The following is a 24844-nucleotide window of genomic DNA, read 5'->3' as shown; positions in this document are numbered from 1 at the left end:
ATCTACAAACAATATAATAACAAACATTAGTAATTGTTAAATAATTAATTATAATTTTGAAAACATTATATAGAAATTTTTACCTTAAAGGCCCAAACAAAGCCTGACAAAGTGTATTTCGACCCATCGCCCCGCAAACTTTTACAGTCATCAAAGGCAGACGACAACTTAGTCCAAGTAGCTTTCCATATATACGAACCCCACGGAAACAGATTCCATGCATTTAGGTCCTCTACCAATAATATTAGCTCCTGATGAATAGGTTGTTTGGCCTCTCTGCCTAAAAAGCTGGCATACAAAAGTAGTAGAAGGCATACTCGGACAACATCGACGTCATTCATCCGAGTAAAACTATCTTTCTTATAAAACAATTTCTTCATGTCGTCGACGTGTAAGTTCGGCTTCTCTATTGACTCATCAGGAAAAACCTTGGATAACCATGATGGGCGGGTGATATGACGAGTGTACCGGCCTACATCATCGTGTCCGAATCGTAGACCAGTGATTAAGCAGAACTCCTTTCGCCCAAAACAAGTATACGCCGGTGGAAAATGAAACCATATCTCTTCCTCACCACGTTGTATACTGTCGGGTAGATCGCTAGTCATGGTCTGAAGCCACAAATGGGTCAAATTAGCATCTCCACCCGGATGTTGTACTCTCAGCCATGGCCCGAAGCAGGTTTCCTCAAACAATTTTCTTTGTGCAGGTGAAAGCTTCGAAGCAATTGTAGTGGCTAGGCTAACTTTATTCCTTAATGTCAATGAAGCCGAAAAAAATTTCTACAAAAACAATAAACATACCAAGTTAGATATACCAAAAACTACACTGTGAAGATATACAAAAAACAATAAACATAAATAGTAGTTTATTCTTGAAACTAAAATTTGCAACACTGTTTTGTCTTTTGGTTGAAATGAAAATCGCAACGAGATAATGAAAATCGCAACGTGGAAATGACTATCGCAACGAGAGAATCGCAACGCGAAATGACTATCGCAATGAGAGAATCGCAACGCGAAATGACTATCGCAACGAGAGAATCGCAATGCGAAATGAAAATCGCAACGCGAAATGAAAATCACAATGCAATTTTGGTTTCGCGTTGCGATTATCTCGTTGCGATTTTCATTTCGCGTTGCGATTCTCTCGTTGCGATAGTTATTTCGCGTTGCGATTTTCATTCTCGAAACTATTCTTCTTCTGCATTACTTCAACTAAAAGACAAAACAAAGAAAATACTAACTTCAGAGGCTAAACAGTTTAGCAGTATTGGCAGCAATCGAATGAATTTAATAAGAAATCTAAGTGAAATGGTTAATCTATTATTGAAATTACCAGTAAACTTATCATCAATTTCAATATGAAAAACCTAAAATAATGCAAAAATTTCAAAATAATTAAAAAAACTAACCCTCGGAGGTTGATTTTCCATTTATGAATGATTGTGAGGGATTTCTGACCGTGAATGGTTGTGAGGGATTTCGCCGGCGATGGGGACGGAAATCTTCGGAGATGGGGACGGATTTCGCCGTAGAGAGTGAGAGATGGAGATGGGACTGAGTGTTGTGATTTTAGGTTTGAGGTTATGAGTTGCGATTACTGTGGACGGTTCAGTTTCCGATATATTAAGAAAAAATTCGTGTTTGGAATTTGAAAAAAAAAATACGCGTTAATACGAATGGCGCTATGTAAATCGCATTGCGATAGTAAGATTCGCATTGCGATTTACGTATTCGCATTGCGATTTTCCTAATTCCCATTGCGATTTACTTAATCGCGTTGCGATTTACGTATTCGCATTGCGAATTATGAAAATCGCAACGCGAATACGTAAATCGCAATGCGAATTAGTAAAATAGCATTGCGATAGTCAGTATCGCATTGCGATTTTCCAAATTCGCATTGCGATTTACTTATTCGCATTGCGAATTGGGAAAATCGCATTACGATAGTCATAATCGCGTTGCGAATCTGGAAACTGATTTGCGATAATGGAGATCGCGTTGCGAATTAGCGATCGCATTGCGATTTTGTTGGTCATTTTGACAAATCCGGAAAAAGTTGGTTAAAATCGTATATTATATGGGATTTTTGGTCACTTAGGTTATTTTCTCTTTTTAAAATACAAATTTTAATAGAATTTACAGTTTTTAAAATTATTTTTAATGGAGTTTTTAAAATCATTTATTTATTTTAGTTGAAATTGAAAAGGCAATCTATTAATTGTAATTTTATTAATTTATAATATTTAAAGTTAATTAGTTAGATTTAAAAAGACAATTTATTAATTGTATACTTTTTAAATACAACAAAAACAGAAAAAAAAAATTCAGATTTCTCAACATTTCTTTAGAAAAAGTTGTTTGCAGCGCCTATGCCCTTTTGTCTTAAGAATTTCTAAGTTTTTGCTCCCGTCTCTCTCTTAATCTGTTAAAAATTCCTATTATTGGTAAGTTATTTGCGATTTTTCGAGTTTTTCCCCTCATATTTTCTGTATTTTGTGGGATAAAAGATTATTATTTTTGTTATAAACTGTAATTTTTTTTTTGAAAATTCTGTAAAATTTTTCAGAAATTCCGTGGTTTTTGAGCCATTATTTTTTGAAAAATTGCAACTTCATCTCTGTTAAGCAACACGAAGTTCAGTAGATTCGGGATTTAAACTGAAATGATTGCAGCAGTTATTAGGGTTTTAATTTGGCGTCTAGTAATTTTTTTTTTCTGTATGCAGATTTTTCACCGTGGGATTTAAGAGCAAGCTAGCTTGTTAGACTCCTGGTTTAGTCAGTTAATTTTGAAAGCTTTGATCAACTGAAAGCTCCTCACTCAAGTTGAAAATTCGAAGTCCATTTTGATTTATACAAGCATTTTCGAAAGTCTTCACTTCTCGAGTTCGAGCCAGTGAGTTCAGTGGATCAAACATTGAGTGAGTTTTTCAACAATGATTATCGTTAGCAGTCAGCACCAATGTAACATTTCTTATCTGATATAATTCTATTTTGCTATTTGAAAATTTTAGGTTCTGCTGCTGGTGCTTCATGATCTAATGAAATACTTCGATAACGGCGAAGGAAAGAAGTAAAAAAGCACATATATATAATTCAATTTTAGAACACCAAACGTAAAAGTGGGGAAAATGTCGGGATCTGAGACGGGAATGATGGCGACCAGAGAGCCTTACACCTTGAGTATGCAAAAGAAGAGTCCGGTGGCGTCACAGCCGGTGATACAGAGCATGCGTTTAGCCTTTAATGCTGACGGAACAGCTGTGTACAAGCCCCTCGCTTCCGCCTCACCCACATATCTGCCGTCTTCCGACAGTGGCGGAGCGGATGGGTCCGCCGGTCCGGCGGCAGTGACTCTAGGACAAGGGCAAGCTCTGAACATGAGCATAAGCATGGGAAGCGAGCCTTTGAAGAAGAAGAGGGGGAGGCCCAGGAAGTATGTGCCGGAGAGTACTATGCCGTTGTCTGTTATAGCTCCTCCCACTGTCGGCGTAAACCAATCTAATAGCGGAGGAGGGTTCCCCTCGCCAACTCCTGTGCCACCCCCTTCAGGAGGATCAGCTTCTTCACCAACTTCAACGAAGAAAGCTAGGGGGAGACCTCCTGGTTCCGTCAACAAGCCTAAACTTTACGCTCTGGGTACTCTTTCTTTTTATAATTGATACGCGGATAAAGCATTTTGAATCCTTTAATTTAATGAATGTCTTTTAGCCAGACATTTTTTTCCCATAGCTTGGCATGGAAATGCTTCATAGTTGGGATTTAGCATCTAGTTTGTGGATGGCAGGCGAGAAGAACAAATGGGTATTGTGGAAAAAAAATAAAGCAGTGATTGTTTTGATTTTGTTTATGTTTTTAGTGTTGATTTTGGGTTTTTATTTCTGACAGAAGATGGAGTCATAGCTGCAGTGCTGAGCAATGATAATAATAACTACTGGTACTACAGTACTTACTAGTATTTACCACTAAGGATAGTCACACACAAGTATCTGTGATGCTGTGGAATCACATCTACATCTGTAGTCTGTATTGTAACTTAGATAACTAAATACGGGGATAAGGTTTTGATTCAACTCGGGATCAGTTCTTTAGACTTCAAAAGCATCACTAGAGCATGCCCTTGTTTCATTTTTCTTTTGCCTTTTTTACTCTTTTTTTAATAGCAACTAGCCTAGCCAGCAATTAACGTCTACCAAGGGTGCTTATATATGTAAAATGTACACCCACGTTCCTGAATAATACTGAAGGATTGCAGCTTTCGTGTTATTACGAGATTTTGTTATTTTCTTTTCCTTTTTCTCCTTCGTTCACTTTTTCAATATGAAGCCCATATGTTTTGTCAGCCTTCTAAAATAGACGAAATCTTAGAAGCCTGAGCTATCTTAGTACTTCGTTTGTTACTAAGGTGAAATATTTCACTGAAAGGGATATTATTGTTTTTTTTTGGGCAGGATCAGGCAGGTTTGGTTTTACGCCCCATGTTATCACTGTTAAAGTGGGAGAGGTTTTTTTCTCTTTCTCCTTTCAACTTCCACTCCCGCTTGCCCTGGTTTATGTGTAAAGCTTTGTCTTATTGTTCTTACTTGCTAGAGATAACTATTAAGGAATTTCATTTTATTCCATTTATTAATAATGGCATGTTCATCTTGTTGCAAGATGCTAATATGTGTCTTGAGTTGCTTAAGCTTCTTTTATTTACTTTACTTCTGTATAGGTCTTCACTTCCAATTAAAGTCTTCAGAACTTTATTGACTCTGGAGAAAAGAGTTGTCATTAATTCTTTGCATTTTTCATGTGAGAAAATAAAAAAGGTGAAATTGGAGAAATGGATAACTTCCCAAAGTTCCTCTTCTGACAACAGAAACCAATGAGAACAACAAAGAAATACAGTAGTAAACTAAAATTTTGATAATGCTTGTGAGTTTTGCAACTTCACAATTTATAATCACCTTATGAAGTTATGGCTGGTGAGGTCTTGTGTTGAAGTTCCACCAAGGTGTGGGTTTAGTCAATATTTATTCTGGTGATTTAGTTGATTAGTTCCGTTGTATTCTTGTTTGTCAAACTAATAAATGAATATAGTTATGCTAAGCGGGAATGAATCACTTGATCTTGATGGTGACTTTTTAAACTGGCATTCCTCTTTGTTTTTGAATAGTCTAGGGTGATTACAAGGTAGTATCTATTCAAAATCCTTTTTAAACTGACATTCCTTAAATGTATAGTAAATGGAGATACCTTTTCATTTATTAATCTTTTTCTTCCCCAAAGTGAAGGGTTTTAATCCTTCGCTTCACTGGGAGCCTATCCACTACTCTAAATTTTACTGTGCTTCTTTATGTAATGCAGTGGGTTTGTTCTTTCATTAATATAATACTTGTAGTTAACTGGCTGATCTGAAGCTAAAATTTTATGTGTCTACCTGGTTTTAGGATGTATCGTCAAAAATAATGTCATTTTCTCAACATGGTCCCAGAGCTATTTGCATTCTCTCAGCAAATGGAGCCGTATCAAACGTTACTCTTTGCCAACCAGCAACATCTGGTGGAACTGTAACTTATGAGGTTTGTGATAGGCTAAAAGATTAGTATCAAGGCAAAGAAAGCTTTTTTTCTTACTAGTAACATTTAGTGTCTGTGAGAAGGAGGTAAATACTGGCATCTAGATTCTAGGGCATTAATTTGATCATGCAATTTGTGTATCTATTTCATGTTCATGTATTTTATTGTCATAATCGTACTAAAGATGATTTTATATCTATAGAAAACTGATGTGTTAATAATTTGTATTATATAGATGTCAAAACATTCATATATTCGTTTGATATTTATGTTATTTTTTTGTATCTTATGCTGTGATGTTTTTTAGTTACCTTTCCATGGTGTCTAATATTGTCAGCATCAACCCATAGATGGATGGTCATATCCTGTTTAATATTGAACGAAGAAAACATCTTATATAATATTGGTTAATGCATGCTGCTATTTCTGTGACGTACTCTCCGACACCGTGGACGATGGCTACGTAGGTTTCAGTATAAAAGAGAATTTTGTCATGCTTCTTAGAATCATTGATGTGTGTGTAATATGCAGCCATGGAGTGTTTAAATCAGAAATATCAATTCTTAAGTATAAAGTTGGAGCTGATTCTGCCATGGGAAGCAGTGCACAGAAGTGGATATATGGCTGGCATATAGCACAACTTAGTATTTATCCTAGGGCAATGATATTAGTGTGCTTCTGGAAGCATTGTTATACTACTAAAGATGTGCCTGAAGTGAACTTTATAATGAAAATCAATTATATCACAGCCTTATAAAGAGAAAAACACCGCTTTACTAAAAGTATTTAATACTAATGGCATTATGTTCCTTTCCCATTAATGATGCAGGGAAGATTTGAAATTCTGTCACTTTCTGGTTCATTTCTTCTGTCAGAAAATGGTGGCCAGCGGAGCAGAACTGGTGGGTTAAGTGTGTCATTGTCTGGCTCAGATGGTCGTGTTTTAGGTGGTAGTGTAGCTGGCCTTCTAACAGCTGCATCTCCTGTTCAGGTTTTTTGTCCCTTTATCATTTAACATATCTAATTACTGCATTATTCTTTTGTGCAAGTATCTTTCATTTTACATATATTTTCAATCTTTTCAGGATGGTACAATATACTGTATGAATAAAAAACAGAATTTCTACAGCCTAACAAAAATGATAAATATTTTGATTGATTCTATTGTTAATACGCCATGCGGTTTTAGATCTTTATGTTGGATTATATTTATCATTATATCAACCGTCAACCATGTAACATTAGAGCATTTTGGAGGGTAATGGCCTTCGCCTCCCGTAGTAGTTATCAGGGAACTCTGTCTGTCACTCCTTAGATATGTTAATGTATTAAAATAATTATGTAAAACTGTCACAATTGATAGTGCTGCTATTGGCTTTTGGTTTCATACAATACTGGCCATCTCATTTCCGGGGTATATGGTAATGGTAATGAGCTACATATTGCTTTTATTGTAGGTGGTTGTGGGTAGTTTTATTACGGACAATCAAAAGGAAGCAAAACCAGCATACCAGATGGAAGCTCTGTCTGCCCCACCAAAGCTTGCTCCAGTGATTACCAGCTCACCTTCACACGGTACTCTAAGCGAATCCTCAGGTGGACCAGGTAGCCCAGTTAACCAGAGCATGGGAGCCTTCAATAATAACAACAACAACCCACAAGGCATGTCAAACTTGCCATGGAAGTAAACCGTGCTTTTAACTCGATAATCTGTAGTGTGTTGGCTAATGTTGTGGGGGGGGGGGTGAGAACCAGTTTTTAATTTAAGCATTGTGTAACAGAAGCAGAAATTTACGCTGAGACACGGTTGCAGCTAGGTAGGTAAGCTAGAAACGGCTGAGTACTGTTTTGCATATGTAAGGTGTAAGGTTAAAGGTGATGTTAGACAGAAAAGGCAAGTGTTAGGTGTTGTGTTTGAGATTTAAGATAGTGAGTCTAGCTTTCATGCTTTTTGTTGCTAATCACTTGCGAAGTTGGTGGAAGGGTGATAATGATGTAACTCTAGCTGAGATAGGTTTGGTTTAAACTTGTTTTGTTATTTCGTATCAGTTTTGGATGCTCATAATCGGGTATACAATGTGAGCTAATATTTTGACCTGGACCTCACCTGTTGTGAACCATGTAACTTTACATACAAGGTACTCAACCCGTATTAATATAGAGTTTTCGGTTAACGATTAATTTCGGATTTAAACTTTAAACACCTTTCTAACTTTCGTAATTTAAAAAAAAAAACCAAAATAATTAACCAATATTATATCTCATTCTTTCAATATTCCTTCGGCGAAACTTTCTCCAACTTTGTTTGGGGAGTGGGGTAAGTCATTTCACAAAGTTTAAACCAAACAAACCATTCGAGATCTACCACAGTAAAGTTGAAAGTACAATGACACAAGCAATACTTATGCTACGCTGCTTTTTTCGCTCTCTTCAATAGTAACCGTAACGAGGGAAACCCGAGCGCAAAAGTCTGCCAAAACCATCCTCTTGCATTAACAGGATCAACCCTTTTTGCCACCCGCCATGCGTACATGGCTTCTCCGACATGTGCTGCAACAGCTAAGAAAAACGCCAGCCGTATACCAAACATCGATCGGAACAAGAAAAGTCCAATTGATCTAAGGAGTGACAGTGGTCCTATGGGTGGGAACCAAGCAGTAGCAAAGTGTAGAAACATTCCAGTCACAATCAATATCCACGGATATATCATAGGTCCGTCCAAACTTTTCCTCTTCCGATCCTGCCAGTATGAGATAGTTGCAGCCATGCCTTCACGAGGACTCACCATTGGAACATATCCAAGCTCCTGCTGTGCTTTAAGGAATGAGAAGTAATGCGTAACACCAACCTGCCAGCATGCATCAGGTTCGTTAAAACATGATTTTTACAACAAAAACTGTCACGCCGTCTCGACTAGTTATCTTCATTATATATATATATATATATAAGACCAACATTTTTTACTAACAAGATCAGAATGGATCATTGAGTATTTATTTCTGGTGCTTTATGCGAAAGTCCTGAAGCAGATACATAACTCAGACCAGGAAAGGGGGAACATGATACTAAACAAACCTTGTATACTTCAGCAGGAAGAATGAAGGGCTGAGGAAGCCACCATCGATTCAAAAATGGATATAACATCGAGTATAAAGCCCAGAAAATCTTTGCCAGAAAAAGAGCATGCGAAATAGCAAGCCAGGACTTTGGCAAGTCGTAGTCTAGACTTCTTAAACATGGTCGGATGAATTCAAAAGAGTTTATTGGAGATCCTGCCAAAAGCAACTCACATCTAAGAAAAAGACTGATGAACTATAACTTGCACCTAGTCTCGATTAATTAAACTGCAGCGACAAATAGTTTTTCACAAAAACAAGGAAAAAAAAACATTGATCCCTGTTAATTACCATCAGATATGAAGTAAGGCTGACCAGCGGCAACTGGACGCCCTTCTTTTCCAGGAATGTCATCTAAAAGTCCCATGCTTGCCAAAAGTAGTGCGAGTACCAGGTTATCCACATAAACCCAATCTGTTTTCACATTAGCATCACCTATTTTGAACGGAACCAAACCCAACTTTGCCATGGATACTATCCTAGGAAAGTGTCGCTCTTCACCAGGTCCATATATAGCAGCTGGACGAACCGCACAGGTATAAAGACGTTTCCCACTATTCTTCCTGTACAGAAGAATTTTCCATGCAACTCATTTCTCATCTTAGCATTAAACAGAAGAAAATGCACAAGCAATAGCAAACTTCAGTAACAGTTAATCTAGATCATCCAAAATACTAGAGTACATCATGTCATTCAAGTAAATTCCGCATACATTTAAACGATAGTTCATCATATGACAGTAAATTGTAAACTCAAAGATTTGGTGGACAATTTTGATCAATTCACTTACTTTAAAGGTCGACCGTTGTACTTGAGAACCAATTGCTCCGCAATCGATTTACTTCGCCCATATGGATCAACGTGATCATCAATAGGGAAATAGGGCAAGGCCTCATTGCCATTGACAATCTCCTTCCCACCATACACAACATTATATGTGCTGACATAAACAAGCCTCGTGATCCCCGATTTGATGCAAGCCTCCAAGACATGGCAGGTTCCATTGATATTCACCGCATCGACACGAGAAAACTGAAGCATTTCTTTCCCTGACATCCCATAAGAAGCCAAGTGAAAAACGCAATCGGCACCACGGAGAGCATCTTCAACATCTTTTTTTGAGACAAGATCGCCTGTGGCAGTAGCAACGATTAAGCAACACAACAATTAAGGGCGGGTAAACATCTAAACGTATAAACCAATGAAATGATGGGTATAGGGTTTCCCAGAACCGGAAATTGAAGGGAGTGCACAAACATTAAGCTTAAACCCAGATTTTGTATATTACAAGTAAGAATTTGGTTCTAAAACTTTAAACCCATGTTCTTGTTTCATCCTAATATTAGAAAGGAAACCTTGGATGCTGCGGACGCCATGGTTTGTGAGTTGGTCCGACCAAGGTGAGTGGTGTCGGAGGTCAAAGGCTCGAACTTGGCGAGCACCTCTGCGCACGAGCTCCAAGCAAAGAGCTGAGCCAACGAACCCGAGTCCACCCGTCACAACGAAGATGTTGCCTTCGATGCCTTCATTTTCGCTCAAATGCATGTTTTTGCTTTGTTGCAGGACTAGATCTCGGGTAAAGTACAAGGATGACCGATTGAATGGTCAAGGAGTGAGCTTTGCCTAAGAGCAATTTGAGTCAATACGGTGTTTGCTGCCTACTTTTATTGCTTTTCCTCAAAATTATTATTTTTAATTGAGCCAATAAAATATCAATATCTTTAAAATATTTTCAGTTTAAATGATAATTTTAAGAGAAAATAACCTCCCAAAAATCTCAGATAATATACGATTTTGATCAATTTTTTTTGGATTTACGAAAATGACCAACAAAATCGCAATGCGATCTCTAATTCGCATTGCGATCTCCACTATCGCAAATTCGCGTTGTATTTTGCGTTGCGATAGTTGAAAATCGCGTTGCGATAGTTGAAAATCGCGTTACGATTTTACATTTCGCGTTGCGATAGTTGAAAATCGCGTTGCGAATTTCCATTTCGCGTTGCGATAGTTGAAAATCGTGTTGCGATTTTTCAGTTCGCGTTGCGAATAGTCTACAGTTGCGATAGTCTACAGTTGTCGTTGCGATAGTTAAAAAAAAGAGATTTTGTTTCTTAAGAATTTTCTCTAAAAATATAGTATCCGCGCGAACGTGTCGAAGACACGTATTACCACGACCACGACCACGACCCGACCCGAGAGGAGAGGAGAGGAGACGAGACGAGACGGACGGCGGCGGCGGCGACGACGCGCGAGAGTCCCCCTTGTTCTCTATCACTCAACAAGGAAGTGGGAAAGCTAAGCCTTAAATACCATTCCCAATAGTGTTTCCAATACTATGTGGGATTGAGCATTACCAACACTTGTTTCCAATACAATGTGATTATTCAGGAAACAATTAACAATCATGCACCTTAAAACAACTGAATCAGCAACCAATTGCATTAGTATTATACGATTAAATATGTCATAATTAAAAGTCAATCTACAATCAATCGCGATTATTACAATTTTAAGCAAAACATTCAAAAATAATATCACTATTTAAGGCTCAATCCCACATAGTATTGGAAACAAGTGTTGGTAATGCTCAAATCCCAAATAGTATTAGAAACACTATTGTGAATGGTATTTAAGGCTTGGCTTTCCCACTTCCTTGTTGAGTGATAGAGAATAAGGGGGACTCTCGCGCGCCGCCGCCGCCGCCGTCTCGTGGTCGTGGTCGTGGTCGTGGTCGTGGTAATACGTGTCTTCGACACGTCCGCGCAGATACTATCTTTTTAGAGAAAATCCTTAAGAAACAAAATCTTTTTTTTAACTATCACAGCGCTGTTTATAGATCCAAGTTATTTTCTCTAATTTTAATTGTGTTTTAGCTTGATTATGACGTGTTAGAAAAAAATTATTTTTAATACGTTTGATTCATAAATTTTTGTATAAAGTATTCATACTTTTGATTTAAGTATTTTAAATGTATTTCACATTAGGTCCAAGTTAACATTTATTAATTGAACATTACCTAATATTTTGAGGATGTAATTAGTATATTTTGAAGTTTATAGATCAATTTAAAATTTAGACCATAATTTGAGGATGTTAGATGCAGTTAACCCTACAGCTATAATTCATTCCTGAGAAAAATATTTTTTTCCGGAAGAATATACCGTTTGGATGGGCCACATTACCAAGTGTCAGTAAAAAATAACCTTCTCCCCCACTTCATTCTGGCTGAAATCTTATTCTTCTTCGACTTGATTATGAGTTTGTGTTCTCAAAATTGGAATTCCTAAAATTGAAATCCCTAAAAACGTTCATTCCTTCCTCACATTCCACCGCTCTAGCCTCTAACTGCGCGCTCTCGGTTCGCATTCGTCAACGGTTGTCGGTTCATCGCAACGGAAGGAGGACAGGAAGAAGAATTTAGCTCTCGCTCCCTTTGCAAAGCCACTTGCCGGCAAAAAAAGCTATGTAAGAAAACCAAGCTCACCCGCAAAGGTATCTTTTTTCCAATTTGTTCTTTTAATCAAAATCATTATATGCAAATGTTAGCCGTGAACAGAGAAACCCAAAGCTATAATTCAATGAAAAATATTCAGAAAAAATTTACAATAATCTGTGATATGATCTTAATTTTGGAAATTGGAATATTTTTAGATCAATCATCTACTAATTAGCAACAACAGAGAAATCAATAGCATGATTTTAATCGATTAAAAACTATAAATTTCTTGTTTTTTTATTAAATTTTCAGCGTCGAGTCTACTCCTTCTCTTCTCCTCAACCTGTAAACCGCTGGCACTGCTGTGCTCACGCCTCTATGAAGTTGCTTTGCCTGGTTAGTTTGCTTCGCTTTTATCTTTTCCTTTGCATTTCCCTTCAAATTTTATAAAACATTACAAAAAATTTCTAACTTTTGGAAACATTGGCATAAAAATAATTCAGGGTCCTCTGCAAATAACCTTGTTTTTCTACAGAAACTTGTATGGAATGGTTGTTCTCTTTTTTATTAAAGTCCTCGATATGGTTTCTAAGGGAACTACATGGTTTGATGATCAAGAAAGGATTTGGGGAAGGCTGTTGTTTGTTTCTGGACAATAGTTTAATGGATTTTTATGCAAAATGTAAAGATTTGAAAGGATTAAGACGAGTTTTCGACCATCTGTCTGAGAAAGATTTAGTTTCATGGAACACATTGATCATGGGTTATGTACATAAATTTCATTACTTTGAAGCTCTTAGGAATTTCAGAGTTTTAATGCATGAAGTCTGTTATTGTGATGATTTCACCATTACAGGTATTCTCAAGGCAATTTCGAGTTTACACGAGATGGACTATGGTTGGCAGGTTCATGGATATATAGTTAGGACCGGCTTAGTATTGAATAACTATGTTATGTGCTCTCTTTTGGATATGTATATCGAGTGCATCGAGCATGAGAGCTCGGAACAGTGGAAAAAGGTTCCTTTGAAAGTGTATGTTGGCTTAGAAAGACGTGAATCCAATGAGAATATTATTATAGCAAGCATGCTAAAATGGTGCTCTCTGTTATTAAATCTTGACGCAGGGAAAGTATTCCACTCCTTGGCCAGAAAACTAGATGTTCATTCCTACCCATATGTTACAAGTGCTTTGGTCGATATGTATTCCAAATGTGGGATGCCAGAGGCAGCTTCAAGGGATTTCGAAAGAGTAGAAGATCCAGGAATCATAACGTGGTCATCTCTGATCTCTGGACTTTCATGGAATGGGTGGTTTGTGGAAGCACTTACATGTTTCCAGAAAATGCAGCTTAATGGTATTGAAGCAAATGAGTTCACCTTAACATCTGTTATTCTAGCTAGTGTGGCTTTAAGTGATCTTAGAAAGGGAAGAGAATTAGATTGCAAGATACTCAAAGCTTGTTATGAATCAAATCTTTCTGTAGTTAACATGCTCATAAATCTTTACTCGGAATTAATCACCATCAAGCACTCAAGATATGTTCTTCGATTTTAGATGCTGAGATCTCATGAAATTTATTGATACAGACCTGCCTCAAGGCAAACGACCATGAAATGATTCAGACTTCTCAGGAGGATTCAGTCGTGATCCGGTTATATTGAACCGATCACTGTTTGTGATATTTTCAGATCATGTAACAGCCCGGTGCATTTGCATATGGGGATGCAAGCTCAGGCTTACATGATCAAAAGAGGTATTCTTTCGCATCCAATGAGTGTAAACGGTCTCATTCAGATGTATTCTGAATGTGGACAAATTACAGAGGCTAATTCGGCGTTCGAATTGATGCCCGAGAAGAGTTCTTCATCTTGGACGTCGATCATCTCTGCAAAAGTGGAGCATGGACATCCATCTGAAGCTCTGGCTTTATTTATTGATATGAGGAGGAGGAATAAATAAGTGGACTCAAGCACGTTAAAATCAATCTTGAAGGCATGTTTCATCTATTAAAATTTTTTATATGCTTATTTAGTTAAATGTTGATGTAAAATTTTAATATATTTTTAGATAAATAATGTAAAAAACAATATTATTTATAATTAAAATAATACATGATATATTTACTCTTTTATTCTACACATTTATCTTTTAAATTTTATAAAAAAATATTATATATAAATTTTATTAAAAAGTATATAAATTTAAAATAATAAAGTAATATATTTTCGATGATTTTTTATATAAATATTTTCATTTAAATATTTAAAATTTCACTTGTTAACACATATAACAAGGACAATTTGGTAAAATATAAGTTCCAGTAATCTCATATTCCCTAAATCAAATACTATAATCATACATTCCTGCTAAACATACCAAACACAGTAATGTAAAATTCCTAGTAATATATCAGGTAATGTTACATTCATGTAATCTCATTCCCGGAGGTAATACTACATTCCATGAACTGAACGCACCTTAAGTTTTTTTTTTCTATTTTTGTTATGTAATAATCAGTATGAATGATGAATAAAATTTGATTTGATTCGAAAAATTGAATAAAATAAATAAATTTTAAATTAATTGAATATAATATTCACCTCTGGCCAGCTAGACCAATAAAGGAGAAAAAAGCCAAATTTGATGGAGAGTATTGCAAATTAAACATGGATTAAGCTTTAAATAGATAAAACAGAGAAATAGTAGACGCCAATGAACTCTGCTGAATGCTGATAATAGGTTTTAGTTTTTATTTTAACAGTAAGACTGATTATAAAGTAATATACGTTCATAATTTTCTTAATTTATTGATAATGTACATACATTTTGTAGACCTTATTGTTTGAACCTAGCATCTTTAAGGACATTAACATTCTCTTTTATCACTAAGGTCATTTAATGATTTTGGAATAGGTTTTAGTTGTAAATTGAATTAATGCTTCTCAATTAGAACTTTGCTTGCATAGCTACAAAATTAATAATCTTTCATAGTTTTTTTTACTAGTATCGAGCGATTATAAGGGTAATATATGTTCTTAATATTTCTTAATTATTGACAACTCACATACGTTCTGCAGACGTAGCTGCTCACACGTAGTACCTCAAAGGAGAACAATATTTCATTTAACCACCAAAATCATTCAATGAATTCACAATCATCATCAGGTTAAAAATATCATTATTCGGTTTAATCAGAATCCGTCCCTTAACTATTCAATTTTTTTAATTTTGTTCATTTGCTTTTAATTCTGAGAATTCTTTTTAATTTAAAAACTAAGATGGATTAATAGCATTAAAATTACTTTCGTTGAATTTGAATATGTGACGTTTTGATATTAAATAGTTCGATTTAAAATAAAATTTCAATTTAATGAAAACCAATTAACAATGTCATCGAAGTTGTAAATTATGCGTTTCTTTCATGAAGAATTGAGTCCCGTTCAGGACTCCAAAGCCTTTTGAATTTATATCCCACACCGGAGGCTGAAGAGAATTGGAGCGCTGGACAGCCGTTATAAAAGGAGTGGACTAATTACTGCAATGTAAGAGTCGTTAACGCATGTCGCCCGTTTTCCGACATTCATATTAAAATATACCTTCACCACTCTTACAATTGCAGTCGCAATTACATGGAAGAGACACTTGGTATAGTACCAATAAGGCAACCCTAGCAAACGAATCCAAACCACTGTTTGTGCCGGGTAATTAGCAGAGGTGTTAAAATTTCGACTCCACGGTTGCACAATAAGATAGTAGCCGAAGAAAATCAAAAAGTAAATTTAATATAATTAAAGGACAAAACAACCTTTCTTTTCTAAGTACTCACCAGCACAGTCGCAGCTCGTCTTCCAGATCCTAACGGACCAAGAAAATCAATAAGGTATTTTTGAAACCCTAAAATTAGTTTGAAGATTTCTAATTGAGTCAGGAGATTTTGAGTTTTATGTTCTCTGCCTCTGCATCTTTCTGCTACATTCTATTTTATGTTTTCGATCTGCTATTTTTCGTTAGACTGCTCATCTACTTGTAAAGGATTATCTTTGCCACGGTTCACTCATTAAGCTTGCCATATTGTAGTACTAAGTTACTGTTGAGGCTGTGATTGCAGTGTCGTGGTTGAGGACATTATGGCCTGATTTGTTTCCTAAAAATAACCAAGATTTTAAATTCAAGATGAGTTGCGTTGTCGGAGTGACCTTGTAAATATTATGATGCGGTCCTTACACTACGTTGCGTCCGCAATTTAGTGCAATTTATGTTACTCGAGAGTTTTGCAAGTATATGCTGAGTTGAAAATGGATGATTTTCCCCTAAAGAATTTCAGACGATCGAATCGAAAGCCAGAGAAAATTCGAATTTTGTTCACATTGGAAACTCATAAAAATGATTTGAAATTCTTCATTTTTCATTTCGTGCAGTGAGCAATTATGTTCAACTTTTCCAGTTATTCATTTATTTACCATGAGCTATCTGTGTATGAGATTGTTCTCTGTAGGTTGGCTTCCGGGTTATACCGGACTAGTTGAATGATAAAGATTTTGCAGTACCTATTCGTTTCTCATTCTTTTGGGAACGAATCGATTTGCGCTTTTTCCGAAACTGATGTTGATTAAGATTGCATTTCGTTGGTCATGAACAATAAATTTATACCATTTCTAGCCATCCTCCATTAGCTGTGTGTATTAGTAAAATAAAGTTGTTTCAGTACTTTATGTGAAATCACTAAACTGTTGCACAAGCAAACTGACTATTCTCATCTGTGCTGACTCTTCTCTTTATTGGTATTATATTCATGGATGTGACCATTGTTATCGTGCTGCATGAGAAGTGCAGATGTGCATGCACAATCACATGCCCATAATTCACTTATTATCTTCTTAACTGCATGTCTGTTTTGTATCAGTGATATCAGTAAACAAGTCTTGTGGCTGACGTGTGGGAAGGGAAGTTGCAGCCATGGGCGTTCAAGATTATGAAGACTCGAATTTGAAGCCATCCGTTGTTTTAACTGGATCTGCAAAGGAATCTAACGGACCATCCATTGGTCTTATTGACATTGGGGTCAGTCATAGCGCCTTCCTTTTCCGAGTTGCATTGCCGAGTATCAGGAATTTCTATTGTCAACTATGTTATCAATATCATGTCAAAATTAATGTTGTATAGTGCATCCTTTTTGGCAAGGTCCATTTGATCAGACACACGTATGATGCATGTTTGCATGCTTGTTTGCAAGGTGATGGGCATAAAAAAGGCACATAAGTGATAGTATCAAGCTATCTGTAAGGACATAATACATGTTGAGCAACAAAAGATTGCATGTTTTGTAGATAAACTAGATCATTCTTTAGAGTTATTTATAGGCATGATGTATGAAAAATGCCCCTAATGTTTTACTAAACAGCCACTTTGACCCCCTTTTTTTTGGAGCATTTTGGCCACAAACGTTTCATTTGATGGGCAAAAAGGCTCTTATGTGGATAGAAATCATTAGTTAACAAATGTTTTACACTCCAAAATAATGATCTTCTTAGCTTAAAATGAAATGTTAAAGGTCAAAATGCTACTGAAGAAAAGAATAAGGGCAAAAGTAATTATTCGATCAATGTTAGGGGTCAAATTGCTCAAAAGAAAAAGAAGAATAGAAGCCAAAATAAACATATACGATATTGTGGTTTACTTGACTCTGGCAAGGGCTTTTTTGTGCCTGACGCAATAAAAGGGATCTTGTACCTAGTCTGCGGGTTATGCCCTTGACTACATTGTATAAATCCAGTGCACCGATATAGTTGTTTATTACTTTTCCTTAAACTAATAATGACATCATTAGTCTAAAAAGTGCATCAGAATTGCAATCTGGTATGAGCCCATGTCATCCCGCTGAACAAAAAGTATAAATACAGATGAGTAGATGACCATGTATGTATTGTTGGTTCCGCCAGGCAAGTTGAAATGTGAGATACAACGTGATGGGAAAGTTCTTATACAGGGCATTGGAGTGGTTCAGGGACTATCGAGCAAATGCGAGATGATAGTCGAGGAGTTTCTCTCCCGGGCAGTTCATGATTTCCTTTAATCTGCCTGGACCGGTCGGTCGATCCCCGATTGTTTTCTCCTAAGTTCCGCCCTGATGGAATTCTGGGAGTGGTGGTCCTGAGAACCAGGGGGACAGTGGATGCCTGAGCTCCACCTTTGTGGTGGCATTAGGCGTCAGCTCTAGTTCCAGCGTCAAAGTGTTTAGGAAAATGGCCAATCAAAACGAGATCTTATACTTATATTGGTCTAACTGTAAGAAACAAGATCCGAGAGACACTGATGCTGCAAATAAACCAAACCATGTTTAAATTTCAGTTTGAAGTTTTTTTGGTCGTAAAAAACGATACCAAGAATCGATTGTTTCAATGGTATGGCTGTTATTGTCTCCTGTCCCCTTTTACATTCTTGTACTTGTTGTCAAGTTATCTAGAGCTTACTTTAGGACTCATTCTCCAATCGTTTTGAAAACCAGGGACAAATGCACAAGTCCTCTAAAAGAATAATTATATAACATTAATTTTAGAATATCCGATAAATTTAATTTAGTGTATTAAAGAGCCGAAAAAAATAAAGAAATTTAAATATCTATATTTTAAAATAAAAAATATTAAAATTTTGGATCCTTCTTTTAATTTTTAATATGTTACTATATAACCCTTGAAATTTCAACCACCTTGAGTTAAACAATAAAGAATATGACAAGATTTAAGGAGAGATGGTAAATAAGTAGGGTGTCAAACTTTTGGCTGTCCTGGTATCTATTCTAAAAATGACATTCTAGTTGATTTCATCTTATCTTGGGATTCTATTTGACTTCGTCTCAACTCGAGATTTGACTGGTAAATTCTCTTGAAATTTTAGATTCGAACATCAATGATTGTACGATGTGTGAATGTTTATTATCAAATGATTGAGAATTTCTAAAAACAATATTATTACTTTGATCGCCCTATATTAATTAAAAATATGCAAATTAACTTCTTATCCGATTATAATAAATTTTAGTCTTTTGATTTCTCTTTATTTTTATCGATTCTTAGCAACTGAACAAACAACGGAAGAAAAGAATATTGAATAATCCAACTAAATCCACTCGAATCTGATATTTTTTATAAAAATAAAATAAAAAAAAAAACATACTGGTTGTAATAAGTGATAACCTTTAAATCTTTTTAAGCCATGTAATTAAATTTATGGAAAATAGTTCATTTTTTTAGTATTTGTATCATTATCACGTTATTTTTTTTCAAATTTATTAGTATTATAAGTGTTAACAATCATTTTTACACATTTTTACAATAGTTTTCGTGTTGTGATGCATTGTAGTTTATGAAAATGATTTAATTTAGTAAATATTATGGGTATACTTTTATCATGTATATTATATTTTTAGTGTTATCACATGTTTTAATTATTCCTCTAATTTTTATTTTACGTCTTAACACGTCTTATATTTTATATCTTTTATAATATAAATCGTTTTTAATTTTAAATTCATTTGTTCAGAAACAGAATTAGTATACCTTTTAAATATTGATAAAATTATTTAATTTTTAAAGTAATAATTAGAGATGTACCTAAATAGGGTTGATGAAAAACTAATCTAGTTTAGAATAATATTGCAGCGGAAAAACCCTAGCCGCTCTTTCCCTTCACCCTCTCTCTCTCTTTTTCTTTTTTTCTTTTACAGTTAGTATCATTTTCTATAAATCCAATTAATTTTTTCTTCTTTGATTTTATTTATCCGGCGGTGGCACCAATTTTAATACTGGTTACCAACTATCGGTTGTTTTTTTTTCTTTGTTTATTTTTTATCTTTTAATAAGAATATATATGCCTTTGTGACACGTTTATCTCTGTCTTTTGGTAATTTTCAGTTTTTTTACTTTGTTTTAGTTTATTTTTTTCTCGTAGTTGGATTTGACATCGTCGCGATTGATCAAGATGATGCTTATTTGTTATCATGTTGATCTTCCATGCTTTGGACCATCAGACTGATTTGTTTTGCGTTCGTGGATAATTTTCTCACGTCGCTCGACTTAGATTTGTGATTTTTCGGTGGTCTTTCAGTAGTTTCATCTTCTTTTGTGATTCGTTTACCTATGCAACCAGATTTGTTTATATATTTATTTTGTTTAAGCTTTTTGGTTAGATTTTTTTAACATTTTCCTTCTTCTTTGGTCCTTATGTGATCTAGGTGACTAGTTTTTGTTTCGATGGTAATATAAAAATATCATAATTATATTTAAGGTTTACGGTTATGCTTGTAACCAGGTAGACGTCACTCCCTAACAACTTTAAATTTCTATATATTTTAAATATTTATTTATATTTATAATTAAAAATCTTATTTTATCCTCTAAAATTTTATTAATTCTTCTATCATTAAAATTTTATAAAGAGAAAATAACCCCAGTGACCAAAAATGCCTTATAATATACGATTTTAACCAACTTTTTTTGGATTTGCCAAAATGACCAACTAAATCGCAATGCGATCGATAATTCGCAACGCGATCTCCGGTATCGCAAATCAGTTTCCAGATTCGCAACGCGATTCTGACTATCGCATTGCGATTTCCCAAATTCGCGTTACGATTTTCCTAATTCGCAATGCGAATACGTAAATCGCAATGCGAATACGTAAATCGCAATGCGATTACGTAAATCGCAATGCGATTACGTAAATCGCAATGTGATTACGTAAATCGCATTGCGATTACGTAAATCGCATTGCGATTACGTATTCGCATTGCGATTTTCCTAATTCGCACTTCGATTTACGTAATCGCATTGCGATTTAGTAAATCGCAACGAGATTCTGACTATCGCAATACTGAATTTCAAATTCGCAACTCGATTTCTGAATTCGCAACAGGTTTTAATTTCGCAACACAAATATTTTGGGTATATAAATACGCAGCAGCAACAACTCATAACCTAAATCCCTAAATCGCAACTCATTCCATCTCCATCTATCACTCTCTCCGGCGACATCAGCTCCTATATCCAACGACATCCTTCCCCATCCGGCAACAGGTTTTAGTTTCGCAGCTCGTTTGTTTAGTAAATTAATTTACAATAATGAAATCATCTAATGTTGATCATGTTTGGATAGATTTGTGTTTTGGAGGGTCATGGGAGAATGTTCATGGTGTTTTACAATATATGCCTTTACCCATGAATCTTCAACTAAAACTATCATTAAAAAGGTTAACTTATGAAACTCTAATGTTACGTGTTGCAAATAAATTGAATTTAGAGCCCCTAAGTGGATTTAGGCTATCTTATCAGAAAAATGGTAAAGTTTATTTGTTAACCGACAATGAAGATGTTGAAAGATTCATTGCTTACATTAGTGTTTCAAGTGATGATGTTACATTGTATGTTGTTGAACCTAGAAGTAGTGAAGTTGGGTCAGTAGCGGGTAGTAATCAACTAAGTTTTTCAACCCCAGTTTATGGTGCTCAAAATTTAATGGTTCCACCACAATTTCATCACCAAGCAAATATTGTTTCACCACATTTCCAATACCAAACACAATCTCAAAACCCACAACCTTTCCCTAATCCAAATCCCAATCAACTTTCAACACCAAATTCCGATTTTCGTATTGACCAGTTAGACGATGATGAGCCAACAAAAAAAATTGTGAGTACTAGTCAGTATTCGAAATTTGATCTTGGTTAATACCCGGACTTTGATATTGGTCAATACTAGGATTTTGATGATTTTTCAGAAGAAGAAACAGACCCTGCGTGTAATGATTTTGATATTGGTCAATACCCGAATTTTGATGATGAAACAGCCGTTGCCGAGGAAGATGTTGTTGCTGATAATGAGGAGGAAGTTACGACTGTAAATGAACATGTTGAACATCCATTCTGTAATTCATATAACACTGAAGAAGAAAAAGAAGAAGAAGAAATCCCCAAAGAAAAGTCCCCGAAGAAAATGCCACGGGAGTATAACTGGAATATGCCAGAATTACTTCAGATACCGGAAGAAGAGTTGGTAAAGATAGCAGTTGATTGTCACACAAAAATTATTCGTATCAAGAAAGATGATTGTTTTGATACAAAGGAAGACTTGAAGATAGCTTTGTATACGAAATGTGAGGAAGATGGCTATCAACTAAAAGTTAACAAATCAAGCAAAGATCGTTTCGAAACAAGGTGTATGATTGACAAAAACTATATGTGGCGTATGATTGCAAAGAGGATAAAAGATTGTGAAATGTTTCAAGTTAGGACTTTTATTGATAAACATACATGTTCAAGAACCCAAGTTTTTCCTCACCATAGACATGAAAACAAAAAGGTGTTGGGTGGTTTTCTGGCTGAGTTAATGTTTTTGAATGGTAGGGTATATCTAGGGATGGCAACTCAACCCGAATCCGACGAGTTCCGACCCGACCCGACCCGATCGGGTCGGATTTTTTAAAAAAAATTTCGGGCTCGGGTCGGGTCGGGTCGGGTTTTTTTAAATGCACTGTTCGGGTCGGGTCGGGTCGGGTTTAGGGTAAAAAAATCCGACCCGACCCGACCCGAAAATATATATAATTTTATCTTATATATTTAGGGATAATTACAATAATATCCCTCCATATATAATTTTTTTCAATTAAGTCACTGTTTTCATTGAATTAATTTTTTTTTTATTTCGGGTCGGGTCGGGTCAGGTCGGGTTTTTAAGTCATATATTCGGGTCGGGTCGGGTCGGGTAAAACATTAATTTTGTCGGGTCAGGTTGGGTCACGGGTGGAGAACCCTTTCTTCTCGGGTCGGGTCGGGTGGCCTAAAAACCCGACCCGACCCATTGCCATCCCTAGGTATATCGGGGACATGAAATTATGACTGACATGAATACTCGGTTCAAGATTAGTATCTCATATTCTCAAGCTTGGAGAGCCAAATGTTATGCCTTGGAATTGTTGAGGGGGTCGCCAGAAGCATCGTTTGCCCAACTGCCGGCTTATTGTCACAATTTAAAGCTGAAAAATCCTGGGTCGGTAACTCATATCAAAACAGATAGAGATGGACGCTTTGAGTTACTGTTTATCCAAATTGGTGTTGCGGTTAGTAAATCAATATAATTTTGTTGACTCATTTTTGTTAGTTACATGCATTTCACATTTAAATGATTATATTTCTTGTGTATATGATTTTGTAGATTCGTTCGTTTATTAATTGCATGCGCCCAGTTATTATAGTTGACATAACACATTTAAAAGGTCGATACCTTGGAGTAAACTTATTAGCAGTAGCCATGGATGCTAACAATGGGATACTGCCAATAGCTTACGGGATTGGAAAATCTGAAACCTCTGATTCATGGACATGGTTTATGGGGCATCTTAGGGATTGCATAGGTCCTATTAGCAATCTGACAATCATATTCGATAGGGCAAACTCAATTGATAACGCTGTTAGAATGTGTTTCCCAGATGTTTTTCATGGACTTTGTGGTGTTCATTTGTATAGAAATCTAAAATCAAGGTCTGCTGGTATAAAAAATCACAAATGGACATACTGGAAGGCTGTAAAAGCTTATCGGGAAGTGGATTTTAATAAGCATATAAACTGTTTAAGGCGTGTTTTTCCTCAGTGTGCTCAAACACTAGAAGATGTCGGGTTTGAAAGATGGTCAAGAGTACATCAACTTGGAGCAAGATATGGTTTCATGACGTCTAATAGTGCAGAATCAATCAACGCTCTAAGTCGTCATTCCCGGAAATTACCCATTACTATGTTAATGGAGTTTTTTCGAGCCTCTATTCAACAGTGGTACTACAAGAAAAGAAACCATGCATGTATTATTTCTTTAAATTCGTAACTTATCATATATTTTATTAAGTATTATTTATTTAAATTTACAGGAACATTGGAACATCGTGTTACACCATGGACAGAAAAAAAGATAACGAAACGTGTTGTGAAGTCAACGTCATGGAGAGTTGAACCATGTTCAAACACTTTGTTTGAAGTACTGGATAATAACTTAAATGGGCTTGTCGATCTAAATGCAAAGACGTGTAGTTGTATTAAATGGAAAACATCTGGTTATCCGTGTGGCCATGTTATAAAAGTTTCTCTTCATCTAAACCAAGATGATTCAAGCGCATACGCTATGGATTGCTACACTACAGAAGTATATCGACAGACTTATGACAAGATTGTCTACCCTATTCCACATCCTTCTGAGTGGGACATACCAGATGACTTACAAACAGTTTTGCCACCAGCCATGGACAGAAGGCTACCTGGCCGACCAAAAAGTCACGATCGTATATCGTCTAAGGGTGAAGAGAAAAAGAGATCGACATGTAGTCGGTGCAAAGAAAGTGGTCATACAAGGTTGACATGTGGATCCCCAGTGCCATCACAATCATCTTTTCCTCTACCAAAATATGGATCCTCATAAAAATCCAAAGCTCATATGGTGTCAAGCAAAAGGCAATCAAAATCGCATTCATCTTTAAAATCCTAATCACAACCGGCTTCACCTTTTGGGACTGTTAACTTAGGTGATTTTTAAATGCAAACGTTATATTATGTGGATTTTATGTGTGAACTTTTAACATTTTCAGTTAGGCATGTATTAGTAACTTGAGTTTGAAAATTGCTATGATTTGTTCAGTTGTTATCACTTATTAGGCATTCATTTGACTATCGCAACACGGAAAT

At 35.8% G+C, this 24844-nt stretch overlaps 2 protein-coding genes and 1 pseudogene across 3 annotated transcripts; 2 read left to right on the top strand and 1 right to left on the bottom strand.

Annotated features, from left to right (window-relative positions):
* Nucleotides 1-2743: 2743 nt before the first annotated feature.
* LOC120157455 (AT-hook motif nuclear-localized protein 10-like) lies at nucleotides 2744-7270 on the top strand. 2 transcript variants are annotated; one of them, XM_039168571.1, is made up of 6 exons: nucleotides 2744-2903; nucleotides 3022-3646; nucleotides 4459-4511; nucleotides 5440-5571; nucleotides 6398-6559; nucleotides 7026-7270. In XM_039168571.1, the coding sequence occupies exons 2-6, from the start codon at nucleotides 3139-3141 to the stop codon at nucleotides 7254-7256; spliced, it is 1086 nt and encodes a 361-aa protein (XP_039024502.1). In that variant the 5' UTR covers nucleotides 2744-2903; nucleotides 3022-3138; the 3' UTR covers nucleotides 7257-7270. The 2 variants fall into 2 exon arrangements, with proteins under 2 accessions (XP_039024502.1, XP_039024496.1); XM_039168565.1 differs by having other exon boundaries at nucleotides 2744-2928.
* A 577-nt stretch (nucleotides 7271-7847) lies between these two features.
* Nucleotides 7848-10314, bottom strand: LOC120157444 (short-chain dehydrogenase/reductase family 42E member 1-like). Its single transcript, XM_039168558.1, has 5 exons — nucleotides 10040-10314; nucleotides 9475-9817; nucleotides 8976-9247; nucleotides 8644-8840; nucleotides 7848-8416 (listed from the first exon to the last, which is right to left on the bottom strand). The coding sequence occupies exons 1-5, from the start codon at nucleotides 10227-10229 to the stop codon at nucleotides 7976-7978; spliced, it is 1443 nt and encodes a 480-aa protein (XP_039024489.1). The 5' UTR covers nucleotides 10230-10314; the 3' UTR covers nucleotides 7848-7975.
* Nucleotides 10315-12666: 2352 nt separating this feature from the next.
* LOC120152763 lies at nucleotides 12667-14136 on the top strand (annotated as a pseudogene).
* Nucleotides 14137-24844: the final 10708 nt, after the last annotated feature.

Source organism: Hibiscus syriacus, unplaced genomic scaffold (genome assembly GCF_006381635.1).
Source record: "Hibiscus syriacus cultivar Baekdansim isolate YM2019G1 unplaced genomic scaffold, ASM638163v2 tig00002840_pilon, whole genome shotgun sequence".
Taxonomy (NCBI): domain Eukaryota; kingdom Viridiplantae; phylum Streptophyta; class Magnoliopsida; order Malvales; family Malvaceae; genus Hibiscus; species Hibiscus syriacus.
Note: the sequence above shows the minus strand (reverse complement) of the source record. Positions and strands in the feature narration are given on the sequence as shown.

What these genes read in the sequence shown, in the direction of transcription:
- LOC120157455 (XM_039168571.1), top strand. Translation starts at nt 3,139, where the DNA reads ATGTCGGGATCTGAGACGGGAATGATGGCGACCAGAGAGCCTTACACC. An exon ending in GTGGAACTGTAACTTATGAG is followed by an intron (nt 5,572 to 6,397) that starts GTTTGTGATAGG and finishes TTAATGATGCAG; the next exon opens with GGAAGATTTGAAATTCTGTC. An exon ending in CAGCTGCATCTCCTGTTCAG is followed by an intron (nt 6,560 to 7,025) that starts GTTTTTTGTCCC and finishes CTTTTATTGTAG; the next exon opens with GTGGTTGTGGGTAGTTTTAT.
- LOC120157444 (XM_039168558.1), bottom strand. Translation starts at nt 10,229, where the DNA reads ATGCATTTGAGCGAAAATGAAGGCATCGAAGGCAACATCTTCGTTGTG. An exon ending in TACAACGGTCGACCTTTAAA is followed by an intron (nt 9,248 to 9,474) that starts GTAAGTGAATTG and finishes TCTTCTGTACAG; the next exon opens with GAAGAATAGTGGGAAACGTC. An exon ending in TTCCTGCTGAAGTATACAAG is followed by an intron (nt 8,417 to 8,643) that starts GTTTGTTTAGTA and finishes GCATGCTGGCAG; the next exon opens with GTTGGTGTTACGCATTACTT.